This window comes from Leptonotus elevatus, chromosome 9, assembly GCF_054856555.1.
Source record: "Leptonotus elevatus isolate MCC_2025b chromosome 9, RoL_Lele_1.0, whole genome shotgun sequence".
Taxonomy (NCBI): domain Eukaryota; kingdom Metazoa; phylum Chordata; class Actinopteri; order Syngnathiformes; family Syngnathidae; genus Leptonotus; species Leptonotus elevatus.
Window position 1 is genome coordinate 23,539,725 of NC_141247.1, and position 15,705 is coordinate 23,555,429.

The 15,705-nt window shown below is 36.9% G+C and overlaps 1 protein-coding gene across 2 annotated transcripts in view; it reads left to right on the top strand.

Annotated features, from left to right (window-relative positions):
- The window catches only part of slit3 (slit homolog 3 (Drosophila)), a 240,606-nt gene that overhangs the window by 136,603 nt on the left and 88,298 nt on the right, over positions 1-15,705 (top strand). For both annotated transcript variants that reach the window (XM_086084418.1, XM_086084417.1), the window contains exon 7: positions 15,490-15,561. In XM_086084418.1, coding sequence (XP_085940544.1) covers positions 15,490-15,561 — 72 coding nt within the window. The remainder of the gene's footprint in view (positions 1-15,489; positions 15,562-15,705) is intronic.

Genomic DNA, 15,705 nt, shown 5'->3' on the forward strand with positions numbered 1-15,705 from the left:
AGCGACATGACGCTTGGCCCATGTAGCGCACGCACGCACGCACGCACGCACGCACGCACGCACGCACGCACGCACGCACGCACGCACGCATTTCGGAACCCTCTCAAAGACTCCGCCGACCGAGCCTAAAAAGGGAAAGAGCCGCGGCTGCATAATTTATGATCACTTTCCTCCACATGCGCCAGAGAGATGATGTACAACTGTGTGTGTGTGTGTGCGTGCGCGCGCGCTTAGCAGAGTAGCTTTAGCCAAGCAGCAACTGTCATAATTCATAAGCCGAGAGTTGCACGGCGCGACGCGCAAGGTGACTTTGAGTCCGTTTGTCACCCAAGCGCACACGCATGCATACACGCGTGCATCGATTTTCCGCCCTATTAACTCGAAATCATTATCTTGTCGTTTTTTTACACCACCCTCCGTTGTTGTTCGGCTTTTCCACCGCACAATAATCCCGTTTTATATAAAAGCCTCCAAAGGTGAGCGCTGCTTGTCATTTGACTTGCTCGCCTTTTGTAGGGCTTACGGTATTATGAGCTCTGTGGCAGCTTTTCCGCGCATTATGGTCATAAATGTACGCACTTCAGATGAAATAAGATGTGACAATTTAGCTGGTGGTGACTTTGATATATTTTCCTGCATTAGTAAGTTAATATTTAATATGGTAGTGTCAAAGTTAGTGAGATAATTTCGAGTTAATTTAAAGTTAACACCATTAATTTTTGAGTTAATTTTGAGTTAATTTAAAGTTCCTTTAATGCCACTCTTTTTTTTAACACGCGATTATTTGATATATTTTCCTGCATTAGCTAGTTGATATTTAATATAGTGGTGTCAAAATTTGTCAGTTAATTTCGAGTTAATTTAAAATCCCTTTAACGCCACTCTTTTTGAGTTAATTTTGAGTTCCTTTAAAGTTCCTTTAATGCCACTCTTTTTTTTTTACGCGCGATTATTTGATATATTTTCCTGCATTAGCTAGTTAATATTTAATATGGTGTTGTCAAAATTAGTGAGTTAATTTTGAGTTTATTTAAAGTTCCTTTAATGCCACTCTTTTTTTTTTAACACGCGATTATATGATATATTTTTCTGCATTAGCTAGTTAATATTTAATATAGTCGTGTCAAAATATGTGAGTTAATTTTGAGTTAATTTAAAGTTATTTAACACCACTAATTTTTGAGTTAATTTTGAATTAATTTAAAGTTCCTTTAATGCCACTCTTTTTTTTAACACGCGATTATTTGATATATGTTTCTGCATTAGCTAGTTCATATTTAATATAGTGGTGTCAAAATGTGTGAGTTAATTTTGAGTTAATTTAAAGTTCCTTTAATGCCACTCTTTTTTTTTAACACGCGATTATTTGATATATTTTTCTGCATTAGCTAGTTCATATTTAATATAGTGGTGTCACAATTTGTGAGTTACTTTTGAGTTAATTTAAAGTTATTTAACACCACTCATTTTTAAGTTAATTTTGAGTTAATTTAAAGTTCCTTTAATGCCACTCTTTTTTTTTAACACGCGATTATTTGATATATTTTTCTGCATTAGCTAGTTCATATTTAATATAGTGGTGTCACAATTTGTGAGTTACTTTTGAGTTAATTTAAAGTTATTTAACACCACTCATTTTTGAGTTAATTTTGAGTTAATTTAAAGTTCCTTTAATGCCACTCTTTTTTTTTAACACGCGATTATTTGATATATTTTTCTGCATTAGCTAGTTCATATTTAATATAGTGGTGTCACAATTTGTGAGTTAATTTTGAGTTAATTTAAAGTCCCTTTAACACCACACATTTTTTTTAACACGCAATGAATTGATATATTAGATAGCTCTTAATATGAAAAGAAAAATGCACTGAGCTGTCACCGTCTTACAAATGCAATGATGCCATCTAGTGGCATAAAAATGACCTCAACACAAATCAGTATCATACGTTTTTTTACCGTACAGTTCATCTTTTTAATTTTAGCCCGAGGTGGCAAATCCACGTCCATAAAGTAAAAAAAACACAGTTTTGGCTATCTAGCTTTTATTGTACATTTAGAAGAATAGAATTTGCGATTAATTGTGAGTTAACTATTGAAGTCATGCGATTAATCACTATTAAAATTTTAAATCGCCTTCCAACCCTAATGCAATGCTAACGTAGTACACGTTCATCTCTATTTTAAACATCAAGCCGATAACATGACGGCCGGAAGGAACAGATGCTTGCTAGAATAATCACTCCGCCTGGTAATGGTGCTAAAATGTGCCATTAGAATGAAGAGTTGGGATGCGAATGTGCTGATGAGCATTCCGATTTAATGCCATTTAAGGAGGGAAATCATCACGTATGCGCACACAAACCCGCAACGGCTCCCAAAAGTTGTTGTGGCTTCCGCGTGCGCAGCTGCTCGTGTCACATTCATTTAGTGATGGATGAATATCAGATGCACACGCACACACATGTATTCCAATTAAATATTAAAGAAATACAATGACAGTAAACCCCGTCTAGTTCTGCTTTGCTATTAAAAAATTCATCTCGTCAAATTTTTTTTTGACAGCACTAGTATTTTTTTTTTTGCAAAAATCACCTTTCTCAGAATTTTCATATTATTGAGTGGACTATGTTTGTCCGGCATATCATTCCATGACGCAAAAACTGATTAAGCCTACTCGTGTTGTAGTCTAAAGCTTTATAAGACATGGTGCAAGTATCTGCCTGCCATCTAGTGGTGAAAGGAGATATTACAACAATTTTTTTTAATTTAAATTATAACAATTATAGAGTGGATCCTCACTATTTGCGGGTTGTAGAAATGATGCTGAAATTCGATTTATTTATTTATTTAATATTTTTTAATTATTATTTGTAATCTAATTTTTGTCTGCAGTAGAGGAAACACAGTAGTGGATCCCCATTATTTGCAGGCTGTAGAAATGATGCAGATTTTTTAAAAAGTTTATTTATTTATTTTATTTTACTATTTCTAATATATATATATATATATATATATATATATATATATATATATATATATATATATATATATATATATATATATATATATATATATATATATATATAAATGATGCTTCGATTAAATTATTAGTTTTATTTATTTATTTTCTTATTTGTATTTAGAAAAAGTATTTTTTTCTGAAGTAGAGGAAACACACTATCGGGTGGATCCCCATTATTTGCAGGCTGTAGAAATGATGCAGATTTTTTTAAAAAGTTTATTTATTTATTTTATTTTACTATTTCTAATATATATATAAATGATTTATTTATTTTCTTATTTGTAATTTAAAAAAAAGTAGTTTTTTTCTGTAGTAGAGCAAACCTGTTTGCAATCCCCGTCCGTCAGTCGGCCCATCCCCGGGGTCGGCCGCCGTATCTCATCCCCAACCCTAATGAGAATCTGCGGACGCGCGGATGGCCTTTTAATGGCGCTGACTTGGCGACAGCGTGATTGGTATCCGCTATTAAAAACAATTGTTCATCAGCGCAGTCGAAATGATCGTCAGTCAGTCAAGACACTCGATGGGCTTGTCATGCCCAAACAATGACTGGCGCTCTCGCAAGCGCTGCACCACAAAAACCACGACGACGTCCGGTAATGATTTTGCCGCGGTCGTGACTCGCCGGCAGCGTTTCTGTCCGTATTTGCGTATTTCGAGCCAGCCTGCCTTTGACCCTCCACTTGACTTATTTTGATGGCGCGCTGGCGGAGTGTATCAACGTAACAATGCGGGATTGCTGTCAGGTCAGAGTGGTGCACATTTCTGCTGTTGAGTCATTTTGGTTTGGCCCGCCGCCATTTTGGGCACAAGTCAGCGCCAGCGGGCTCAAGGTCAGCGTCAAGCTTGTCAAGGTTACGGCTTTGGGGGACTGGAGGGTGCAAGGGTCGAAGGGTCTGGTGGACTGAAGCTTTGGAGCTGTTTTGTATTTTGAGCTGGAACTGAAGGCCTCAGTCAAAAGTGGAAGGAATTATGAACACTTACAAAAAAATTCTCGAGAAAGCAAATATGAAAAAGTCAGGAAAAGCCTACTAGAACAGCTCGATTTTATTTGGAGTTAACCTGACTCCAATGTAACATTAATTGGTCAATTAAAAAACAAAAAACTATGTTGATGCACATCTTCTTTATCCCCAACTTTCCCTCCTTCCTTCCTTTCTTCCTAAACGCGTCATTTCTGCCTTCTCTGCCATCGTGACTTATTCTTCCTTTCTTGATTTTCTACCCTCTCTTCCTGTTTTGCGTCCTCCTGTTCTTCCTTATACCCTCACTTCACTTCCTTCCTTAATACCTCAATTCATCATTCCTTACTTTTATTTCCTTCCTCCTTTTTTGTGTTGCTTTTTTTCTCTTCTCCCTTCTTTTTTTGTCTGCTCTCTAATCTTCGTTCAGTCGCCTTCAATTCCTTCTTTCCTTCCTTCCTAACAGCCCAACATTGTTCTTTTCCCGTCTACCTTATTCCATCTTTCTTTCCTTTTATCTCAATTCTATCTTTCCACACCTTCAATTCTCACTTCTCTTTCTTCCCACATTCTCTTGCTTTCTCTCTCTTGCCCTTGCTCCTTCTATCCTCCTTTCCTTCCGTCCTCCCTAAATTGATATTGTTTACCTTCAATTCTCACTTCTTTCTTACCAGTCTTTCTTCCTCCCTCCCTCCTTTACTACCTTAAATTATCTTTCACTACCTTCAAGTCCTCAAAATCTCCTCCTTCCTCACTTTGTGCCTTCCTCTCTTCCTCCTTTTTGTCCTTCCTACTTCTTGCCTCTCTTCCTTCCGAACTCCCTCAACTCATAAGTCACTATAATCAGTTCCTCATTTATTTTTTGCTTTTGCTACTTTCCTTCCTTCGTTCCTTCCTTCCTTCCTTAGTTTGTTCGTTCCTTTCTCTCTTCCTTCCTTCTGCCTTCCTTCCTCAGACTCCCTTCATTCTACCTGCCCTTCCTTCCTTGCCTTACTCCTTTCTTACACTTTCACTGCCCTTCCCTACCTCCATTCTTTTTTATGGTCTATCCGTCCATTCACCCGATCTAACATCTGCACTGTCATTCCTCCCTACGCTTCTGCCTTCCTTCCTTCCTGCTTTCCTTCCTTCCTTCCTTCCCTCCCTCCGCATTTCCCTCCTCCCATCCCCTGTGCCAAACCACACGGGATTGCAAAATGACCCCCATCCAGCATCTCCCCGCGTACTCGGTGTCAGCTAATAGGAAGCAAATCTCCGTGTGGTTTCCAGCAGCAACATTTGTCAGTCGGCCGCGCACACAAACTATCATTTTGCACCCCGCGTCAAACGGGCGCATACTCCGAACCGAGCCTTCCTTCCAAGAACTTTTCATTTGCGGATAACAGTTGCCTCTTTGGTCCTTGTGGCGGCCTAACCACCGTTTTTTTGCTGCAATATTTTTTTTTATTTAAGTCGAAAGTCAATTCTGCACATTTGACCGAGATTTCAAACAGCAGTAAAGTCAAGTCTGGCGAGAACTTAAAAGCGCGGCAAAGCTGAAGATGCGGTCGTAAATACCTCGGCCGCTAATGATGTCGGCCCCTGCGGTGCTTTTTACCTTTCAAATGCTTGCAGCTTTCCCAGGGTGGTTTCCAATGGCAACCTTGTACAAATGTCCATTGCGGGACCATCGCTTCACTTTATTAAATCCATGCACACGTTATGTGCGGATGTTTAACAAAATGGCGGTGGTCAAAAAAAAAAAAAAAAAATACTAGTAAAGTGGATGTTAAGCCCCGTGGGAACGCTTAGCTACGAGACAAGTTAACCGCGAGAAGCGCATAACTCCTCACCTTAAAGGTCCTTAAAGGCTTTTTGCAGATCTTTGTGGACATTTGAAGAGCAATAGAAAGGTCAATTATTTGAAGTGAACAGTTAAATGTTTACGACCGAGTACCACTTTAAAAAAAAAAAATATATATATAGCTTGTCCCTATAGTGACCAACATTAAAATGAGTAGCATGAAAACAAGTATTTAACATTATTGTTTGCGAATGTATTGTACATAAAAGCTACATAATTTGTATTGGATTGAATCAGTCCTCAAAAAGGGGGGCGGGCCCGCCTGGGGGTGGGGGAGGGGGTTCAAATGGCATGGGCATCACGATTATTATTATTATTATTATTTTACTTAATTGTGTGCAGGCTGTGTATTCCTATACTTGAAACGTATTAATATTATTCCGTCAATTGTTGGGCATCTATCCACTTCCACATAATTCATCCGATTCTTGTCATTCCAATTTTAACATATTCCAAATTTTCATGCCATTCTAGGTTCCATTTTTTTGTACTCCAAACATTCACGCCTTACCCACAATTCCCGATTTTGTACTTCCCCATTCATTCCTAATGGCAGATTCAACATTTCACATTGATATCATTTCAAAGTGATATTCAGAACGTTCAACTTTTTCATTTCACTTTAGGAATGACTATTAATTATTATGATTATGCCCTTTTTTTTCTGCTATAATGTCTTCATTTATTCACTGATTCAAACTGTTCTATCTTTCAACTGTTCAGCTTTTTCCAGGTCATTTCAAGCAATTCAATATCATTCCAAATAATTCCACAGTTTTCATTCAACCTCACAGCCTTCACGCGCAATTTCTACAAAAATCACATATATATATATATTTTTTTTAAAGGTGTACTAGAATAAAGTGTAATTGCACATCCACTACAGTAGGTGGCAGTGGCGCTCTCATTATCATAGTGTCGCAAGAGCAATTAGCTCATCTGCGGAAGTGTATTGAACAACAATTTTATAGACAAATGATACTATTTATATTCGCGGCGGCGAGTTGGAGTGGGGCGCGAAATATTTTCTTTTTCCTGGAGGGGAGGGGCGGGGCATAGCAAAAAAAATAATTGCGAAGCACTGGATAAAAAAACGTTATGCACAATTAGAAGGTAAAATGAATTCAGTGATTTTATTTTCACGCACCACTAGAGGGAGCCCACGTACCGCCAGTGGTGTGCGTAGCACACTTTGAGAATCACTGATGATTTCGTTAGCCGATATATTTTTTATGGCATCGTAAAACCTACTTTAGTGTGACGGGCATTTTCATTTAGTGTATTTTTTTTTTTAAATTCAACGAAGTAATCAGCGCTTGAAAAGTGGCCAAATGTGACTTTGAAAGGTGTTTGAACCCTTCCAGTCCTTCCTGATCAGCAATTTTATTAACTGATTCAGCAAGAACAAAGGCCACGATGTCCAAATCTTTCCTTTTGTGTGTGTGTGTGTGTGTGTTTCCTCCTCCCAAACGGTACGTGTAAGCACAAAAAGCACACATTAATATTTATATTTGGACGAGAAACGTTGCCGCAATCCTCTCCAGGGGCGGTGAAGTCATCACGTCATTCACTTTTGGAGAGGAGAGGATGACACACATTAGCAGACTGCGGAGAGGGTTAAAGCAACGTGTGATGAAAAGCAGTCAAGTGCTTGTGTGTGTGTGCGTGTGTGTGTGCGTGTGCGTGTGGGCCCCGCCTCGTCATCCTCCTCATCTTCAGGCTTCTAATGAGGTCCGGGCCAAGATGCTGAGAGCTCTTCATCACACTCAAAGAGCCCTTTAAGCTCTTTTGATAGTTCGTGGGGAGAAACACTGAAAGGCGTCGTCAGTTGCTGCTGCCCGACTGCGAACCTTTGACTTTATGATACATTATAAATGTGTCGGGTTTAGTGTTTGCAGTTGTCACATTGTGGAGACTTGGCAAATTGAAGCGTGCACTTGTTGCGAATATCTAAATCAATCATCTTCATTTGCTTTCGAGAGTACGGCAAAGCTTTGTGCCGCGTTAAACGTCATTGCGGCGCTATAACGTTACACAACATTCCACAAGGCTGCACTCACGACACACAACCATATTATGGATTTTGATTTTTTTTTTTTTTTTAAGATGATGCCAGTTCCAATATTTGGCAGAAAATAGTTTGCATAGTAATTTTTATTTGCTCTCATTTTTCTCTGTTTATTATTTTATTTTTATTTTATTTTGTCTTTTTGTCTATAAATAACATTTGCCTTTAGTGGTAAAGTAATGTATTTACTAGGGGTGTTAAAATTAGTGCGCTAATTTAAAGTTCTTTCAACGCAACTCATTTTTTTAACATGCAATTAATGACCGCCCCTTACTTGGAAAGTCTGTACTAGGGGAAATTTAGGTGTAATAAATTTTATAATAATGCATATAGTTCTGGAAACTGGGGTCAAGTTGTACTTTACAATTTGAAAAATTTTCATAAATTACTTCATGTTAAAGATTAGATATCTCTTAATATGAAAACGCACTGAGCTGTCACCAATGTCTAACAAATGCAATTATGCCATCTCGTGGCAGAAAAACAAACAACGCAAATCAATATCACACTTGTTTTTTTTATAGTACAGCACTTTTTTTCCCTTTTAATTAAATTTTAGGAATTATTATGAAATTACTGCCTAAAGAATGCAGCCATATTTCTTATTAGTTCTATTGAAGTTATGCGATTAATTACGATTGAAAAGTGTAATTGCCGGCCCCCCTAGTATTTAGTGCAACTGATTATTTGAACATTCTTAACATTTGGCAAACTTGACAAACGCTATTTAGTAGTTGTATTTAGTCGTGTGTACGTGCGTGTATGTACGATACATTATTGCTTTTACATCTAAATTTAAATAATCACCATCATCGTTTCTCCCTTTTGTGACACTCTTCTTAGTAGACTTAGTAGATCCAGACAAAACATTTGACTCTTACATTATTTTGTCCTATAATATTTGTTCAACTTTTTTTTAGGTGGGGGAATTTTTACTATCTTGTCTCTCGTTGGCAGAATACAGAATTGCAAATACTCAGCCCTCCTTTTTTGCAAACTTTTTTTTCTAGTCTTAAACTCAAAGTTTTGTTATGCCTCCACTTTTTTTTGGGGGGGGGGGGGGGTGCTATTCAACTGCCAGCCACTAGATGGTGAAACATTATTTTTGACTGCGTTTGATAGAAGAGCGAAAACAGGAAGTGAGCATATTTCAAGATCAGTCTGTTTTTTGCTGAAGATTGTTGAATGTTGAATCCTCTGTAATCCTGCTTTTTACACCTACAAAAAAGTAACTATTTATTTATTTTATTTACACGATTTTTGAACAATATTTTTGTCTCACTGCATTATGTTTTTAATGTGTTTATTATTTTAAAAGTGTGCGAAAAGACCTTCAAAATGACAAAACATGCACGGTATAGTCTTCAGCGCATCGCATCCACTACCTTACACAACGCCATTCCATTAAACTGATCTAATGTACAGTAAAAGCACTTAACCACTTGTTGCGAAAGTATGTAAGCAGTTTATTACGTGTTTATGTTGCGGGAATATCTGCTCATAGATGATGCGGAAGTGAGAATGATGGTATCGAACGCAAAGTCAATGTTGCTCATCATAAAGTCACGTTGTTGCATTTGGCCTCTAATTTAGACGCTGGCCGCGCGTATCGACCTGCGTCTGACGAGCTTGATTGAGCGTGATAGAGACTAATAGGAAATTCACTTCATTATACGCGCACTTCGTTTTACTACACAAACACGCATACTCACGTTGGCTGTTCATTGGCAGACTTTGTGGAGCCTGAAATTTAAATGAATTCAAATGTCAATAGCGCAGATAGAAACATCCGATAAATGTTGCAATGTGCAAAATTGTTTTTTTTTTTTTTTTTTACTTAATGGAGATTAAACGTTAAAATTGTGTGTATTGTGAAATGAGGATGACGTCAGCGTGCATCAGGAGATGTCGGGGAGTTGACGCATTGTTGCCGCAGGAGCCCGTTCTCGATATGCGTTTCCTGATATGTGTTTTTTAAAAAATGGTCAGGGTTTTCCGCAGGCCATTAACTCATTCACTCGCAGCCATTTGCACTGAAGCAACCCCCTTCGCTCCCGGCTGTTTTACTGGATTTTGACTGGTTTTGCAAGGCCCACAGAATATTGTGTTGGAACCAAAAGAAAGATTAGATTCTCGTCTTTCATCAAGAAAAAAAAGTATATTTTTATCTGTTTCTGTTTTGCAGCAATACGCATGAGAATATACCTAAGTTTCATCATTATTCACGAATCTGTTTAAAACACTGGCAAAAAGTTTTTTGCAACATGGCCCTGGTTGATCTCTCTCAAGCATTCTCTTCAGTTCAGAGGCTTCGTCGAAGCCTTCTGTATGCTCTGGCATAAAAACAAAACCCCATAAAACATAATTATACGTTCTTGGGACACACTATTTAAAATAGAACGTATTTATACATTTTTGGGAGCAAATGAGTTTAAAGAGCATTAAAATGATGTCCAGAATTTTTTTCACGACGGGGGGCAAATTATAATTTACAATGCACAAAATTGGCAAGAGTCCACAAGTTCCTTCATTTTTCCAAGTAATTTATAAAATTACCTTAAAACAAATCTGACTTCCTCTTTTACACTTTTAACTATATATATATATATATATATATATATATATGTATTTTTTTTAACAAGTTTAGAAAATACAAATATTGCATCAATAAATGAAGTTGCAGCCATACTTGTATTAGGTTAACTTATTTGTCAACTTTTATGTTAATTAACAAGAGTAGTAAAAAATGTCATGGCTCATTTAGAACAGATATAAAATCAGCTGTTGGCACTTCCGTCAATCGGCAATTCCTGTCGATGACGATGCCCACCTTCATTTTTGGTGAATGCTTCGTGACGCAAAGCCTGGCAAAAACGCACGGAATGAGAAGGGACATCTGTACTCAATCCAATCGACGGACATAAATCTGCTTCAGTCGGTGCTCAGTCCGTTTTTTTCCCCGAGGCTTTGCGTCATTGTACACTCGCCAAAAGATGGGCATCGTCATTGACGGTAATAAACGATGGAGTGCCCGCCTCTGTTTAAAATAAACAATTAATAAGCGATTCATTGCAAGTTAAGTGTGGAAATCAGGAAATTAATTATGAGTAAAAAAATGTATCAACTGATACTGTATGCATGTATGTATGTGGGCATTAAATTAGTTTGAGGTTGCATGAAAACCGGCATTAAAAAGTAATAAATTCGATTTGCCGATGCCTGCAGAAACCCGGATTGTTTCTTGACGTTTGTGTAAATTGTGAGTCATTCGAGTCTCGGTAATCCACAACTGGATTTGTTGAATTGATTGTGTTTTTTTTCTTGGTTTTCAAAAATGACTTGGGCAATTATGCTATTAAGCTAACGATATGTTTAATGATATCTGAGTTAAGATGCTTGCGGGCCGTTTGGCGGTGTAGCGTTTCCTAACGCTAATCACGCTGGCTTGCGTGCCGGAATTTTGCGGGCAAACTGCAACCTGACACAAATATCACAATTGGACTTTTTTTCTTTTTTAAACAAAGCCAGCGCCTCAACTGTGTACACAAAATCTGAGCCTGCCTCAGCCGAATCAACACAAAAACACTTCAACCGTAATTCCAGCAAGAAAATCTTTGCGTGTATTTCCCGCCAACCGCACGTACAAGTCGCACTTAATGCTTTTTTTGCGACAACACAAACAATCCGCGCGCCAGTCGCAATACCGGGATTTTTAAGTGCCAGCCCACGTGAAACTTAATATATAAATGATCTTCGCTGTTTATTTTGACTAATTCAGTCCAGTCACAACTGTATTAAGGCTGAGATGTTTTAAGTGTAGTGGTGGCGGGAGGAAACTTGACAGGGAAATTGTAGTACGGGGGGGGGGATTGTTATTCCACAATTAAATTATATAGACTGGGTGGAATCAGCCCTGACAGGGCCGACCAATGTGTGTGTGTGCGTGTATTTGGACGTAAGCGAGCGTGAAACTCGATCCCTCCACCAAGGCCACGGAGGCTACGGCGGGCGAGTCGGAAGGACGGCGAATTAGAGAGCAGGAGAAATCGTAAGATCAACAGTGCAGAGCACGCGCCGTATTTTGGGGATGAGTGGGTGTTCGCGTAAACACGGAAACTCCCGCGTAATGAGTCCATTTGGACCACTTGTGACAACATTAGCTTCAAACAAACCACTGTGGGACGTTTGTATGCTTGCCTGCTACCTTTTGGCTGCTTTCGGTGATTTCAAATGAATGCGTTGATTGTGGCAATTGGGTCGTTTTTAACGTGTCCTTGGGCCAATATTTGCCATGCAAAATAGCATAATAGCAATGCAAAAAAAAACAAGGCATCAACTTTTATAAATTAACTTTTTTTCACATGAGTGGGAGTTTAGTTTTATCCGAAGATAGCTAGCTTGAAAGATGGCCGCTTTTCATTTTTTCAATTTTGACCTAATGACCATGTTATAACATATTTATTACAAAATGCATGCTGTGAAGCATTTGTTAGCTCTCAATACTGCATGAAAATACAAAATATATAATATATAGAATACATTTATTATACAATAATCATGTTGTAATATGTTGTAAACTATGGCTCAAAAATTGACCCATCCTCTACTTGGGTCAATTTGACCCAACTTTGAGTCAAGAAATGTGTCTTATATTGTAAAAACAAAAACAAAACAACAACTCATAAATATTGGTCAGATCCTTTACTTGGGTAAAAATAAAAATAAAAAATTGGGTCCTTTTGTATAAAACAACCGAGAAAGTTGGGTCAAATTGACCCCCAAAAACTTTTTTGAGCCGTAATTGGGTTACTTTTGACCCAACTGTTTTTAGAGTGTAATGATCATGTTATAACACATTCATTACAAAAAGCATACTGGAAAATATTTGTTACCTGATGGGCCCTGTATACTACATGCAAATACAAGGTGATGTTATAATGCATTTATTTCACAATGAGCATGTTGTAATATGTTAATTTCTTATTACACATTAATTACACAATAATATTATGTTATACTAAGGTCATGTTATAAAACATTAGACAATAAACATGTTGCAACATTTATTACACATTGTTATAACACAACGTTTTTATTGTTTCCATGCCAAACACATTTATTACACTATGAAGCATTTAATGCGTGACTCATATCATATGATCGTCATGTGATGATACATTGGGTACCTAATGGCTGAATATAAACTTTTATCACCCAAGTAATATGTTATAACACGTTAACTACACAATCATTGTGTTAAAATCCATAATGTCAAAAACAGACATAACACTTATTATTTATTAGTATGACTACCATATGCATTTACGACACTAGGTCATACGATACCACTAATTACCTGATGACCGTGACACTTGTTACACAATGACCATGTAAAAAAAAACATTGAATATCAAAACCATGTTATAAAAATAATGTAGACACATGATTTTGAAAATATATTGTTGCAACTCCTAATATCTATTTCAACACATTTATTTCACTATAAACATGTTATAACACATTTTTCCCAGTTGTAACATGGTGTAACACATTTATTACTTAATAACTGTTGAAACGCATTGGTTATAACACATTTATTATACTATTCTTATTTTGCCCAATTATCATACTGGCTTTCAATATAATTTTTTTGCATAATATACTCGAGCTGTTATTAACTGTTGACTTTTGTTGACTATGCGAAGAAAGTTATGTTGTGATAACCATTAAATGTGTGTCCACTGAAGTGCGATTTTCCCAAGCACGTATACATGAGAGGTGCTTTTTAGATGCATTTGTTCGTCCCGTGAGTGTTGTGTTGTAAAAAGGCCGTCTTATGAGCTTTCAGTGCCTTGAAAAAGAAAAAGAAAAATCCTCCCGGTCCCCACTGAGTTGCTTTGATGGATCCGTTTTATGTCTTTGCATCGCTTCCTCCACTTTCTTTCTCTTGTTGTCTAACTTTATTTTCGGGCATGAAAACCGGTGAAAATCAATCGTGTTCGTGTTTGTGGGTGCGCCAGTGCGCGTTTGGCTGTGATGACGGTCCGCTTTGCATTTATAGCGACATGCGGCGGTTACAAGAAGGAATCAAGTCAAAACGGGGGGGGAATATATCTGCCTGTCATCATTCCAAGAGAATTGCACATATATTTCTCGAGTTTATATTTTGCTGTCAGGCAGCTCGCGTAGTGCGCGGAAATAGAGACTCGAGCGAAAAGCATTTTTATCTTGATCACTTTTGATCTACTTACAAAATCGTGCCGATAAGACTCAACTAACCAAAAAGATAAATGTTACAAAACAGTTGTTTTATCAACATCTCATCCCGATCTCGGCTACGAGAATACAATTGTATGCGTTCCACAAAAGGAGTTATTTCCTAAATAAAATATCCTGCATTTTTCCCAAATGTCATCATATTTTGAGAATAAAGTTGCATATTTTCCAGAATATAAATTGTGTATTTTATAGATAAAACAATCTTTGACTTTAAAGTTTTCAATAATAAAATAAATAAATAAATACATAATAATAATAATAATCAATAATTGTATATTTTCAAGAAAAAATATAATTTTCAAGATTGGATGTTTTTCTTGAAAAAAAAATCAAGAAAAAAGTTATTTAAAAAAAGGTGTGGATTTTAAAAAAAAATTATAATTTGAAGAAAAATATGTTTTCAAAACCAAAAGTTGTGTTTTTATGATTAAAGTTTTAATGTATATGCTAAACGTTGGAATGGTACAAGAATAAAGTTGCATATGTTCTAGAAAATAATATGTATATTTTCAAGACTTTTTTTTTTCAACATTGGATATTTTTCTCGATTTTTTTTAAACCAAGAAAAAAGTATTTAAAAAAAAAAGAATGTTTTCAAGGCCAAAATTTTTATGATTAATTTATATATATATATATTTATGCTAAAAGTTGTAATATTACAAGAATAAAGTCAAAATTGTATATGTTATAGATAAGTCTTACATTTTCAAAATTCATGTTTCTTGGCAAGAAACAGTTTTATATTTTTGAGAAAATCCAGATATTTCTATTTCTATACTATGATGAGAAGTTATATATTTTCTAAATAAGTCATATATGTTCACAATTAAAGTTGTAATGTGACAAGAAAAAAAAATGTAGTTTTTTTTCAGAAAAAAAGTTTAGATTAGAAAAGAATACATTTTCAAGATGAAAGTCATGTTATTGCGAGAATAACAAATGTAATTTTTTCACCCTACAAATGTACGATTCCGATATCGGTTTTGCTTTTTTTATGGTGTGCCGTTGCCTAATACATTGCGTTGTTTGCTTGAGGTTTGTTCGTTGGATTTTTTTTTTGCACAATTTACGCAATGAATTTGCGATGTTTGCAAAGCAAACGAAAATCACATGCGAGTGTAACGCGTGTGTTGAATTTGGCGCTTTGGAAGAAGGCGGCACTTTGCTGTCAGGATTATTTGTATGTTTTGCTCGGGTTGGGCTTGTAATGACATTTATTGTGATGTGCATCAGCGCAACGCTTCCTGGAACTCGGCTAATGAATGTGTTTTTCCTCTCTCACGCTCTCTCGCTCTCTCGCTCTCTCTGTGTGCAGCACTCTCAACAACAACAACATCACCCTCATCCCGCTGTCCAGCTTCAACCACATGCCCAAGTTGCGGACGCTGTGAGTACAACGCACACGCACGCACGCACGCACGCACGCACGCACGCACGCATGCACACGTGTCAGGTGCATGTGCGAGGAATGGAAACCATGGCGATGACGCACAAACATTTTGAGTTGCTTATTTAAGTTGTGACATGGACG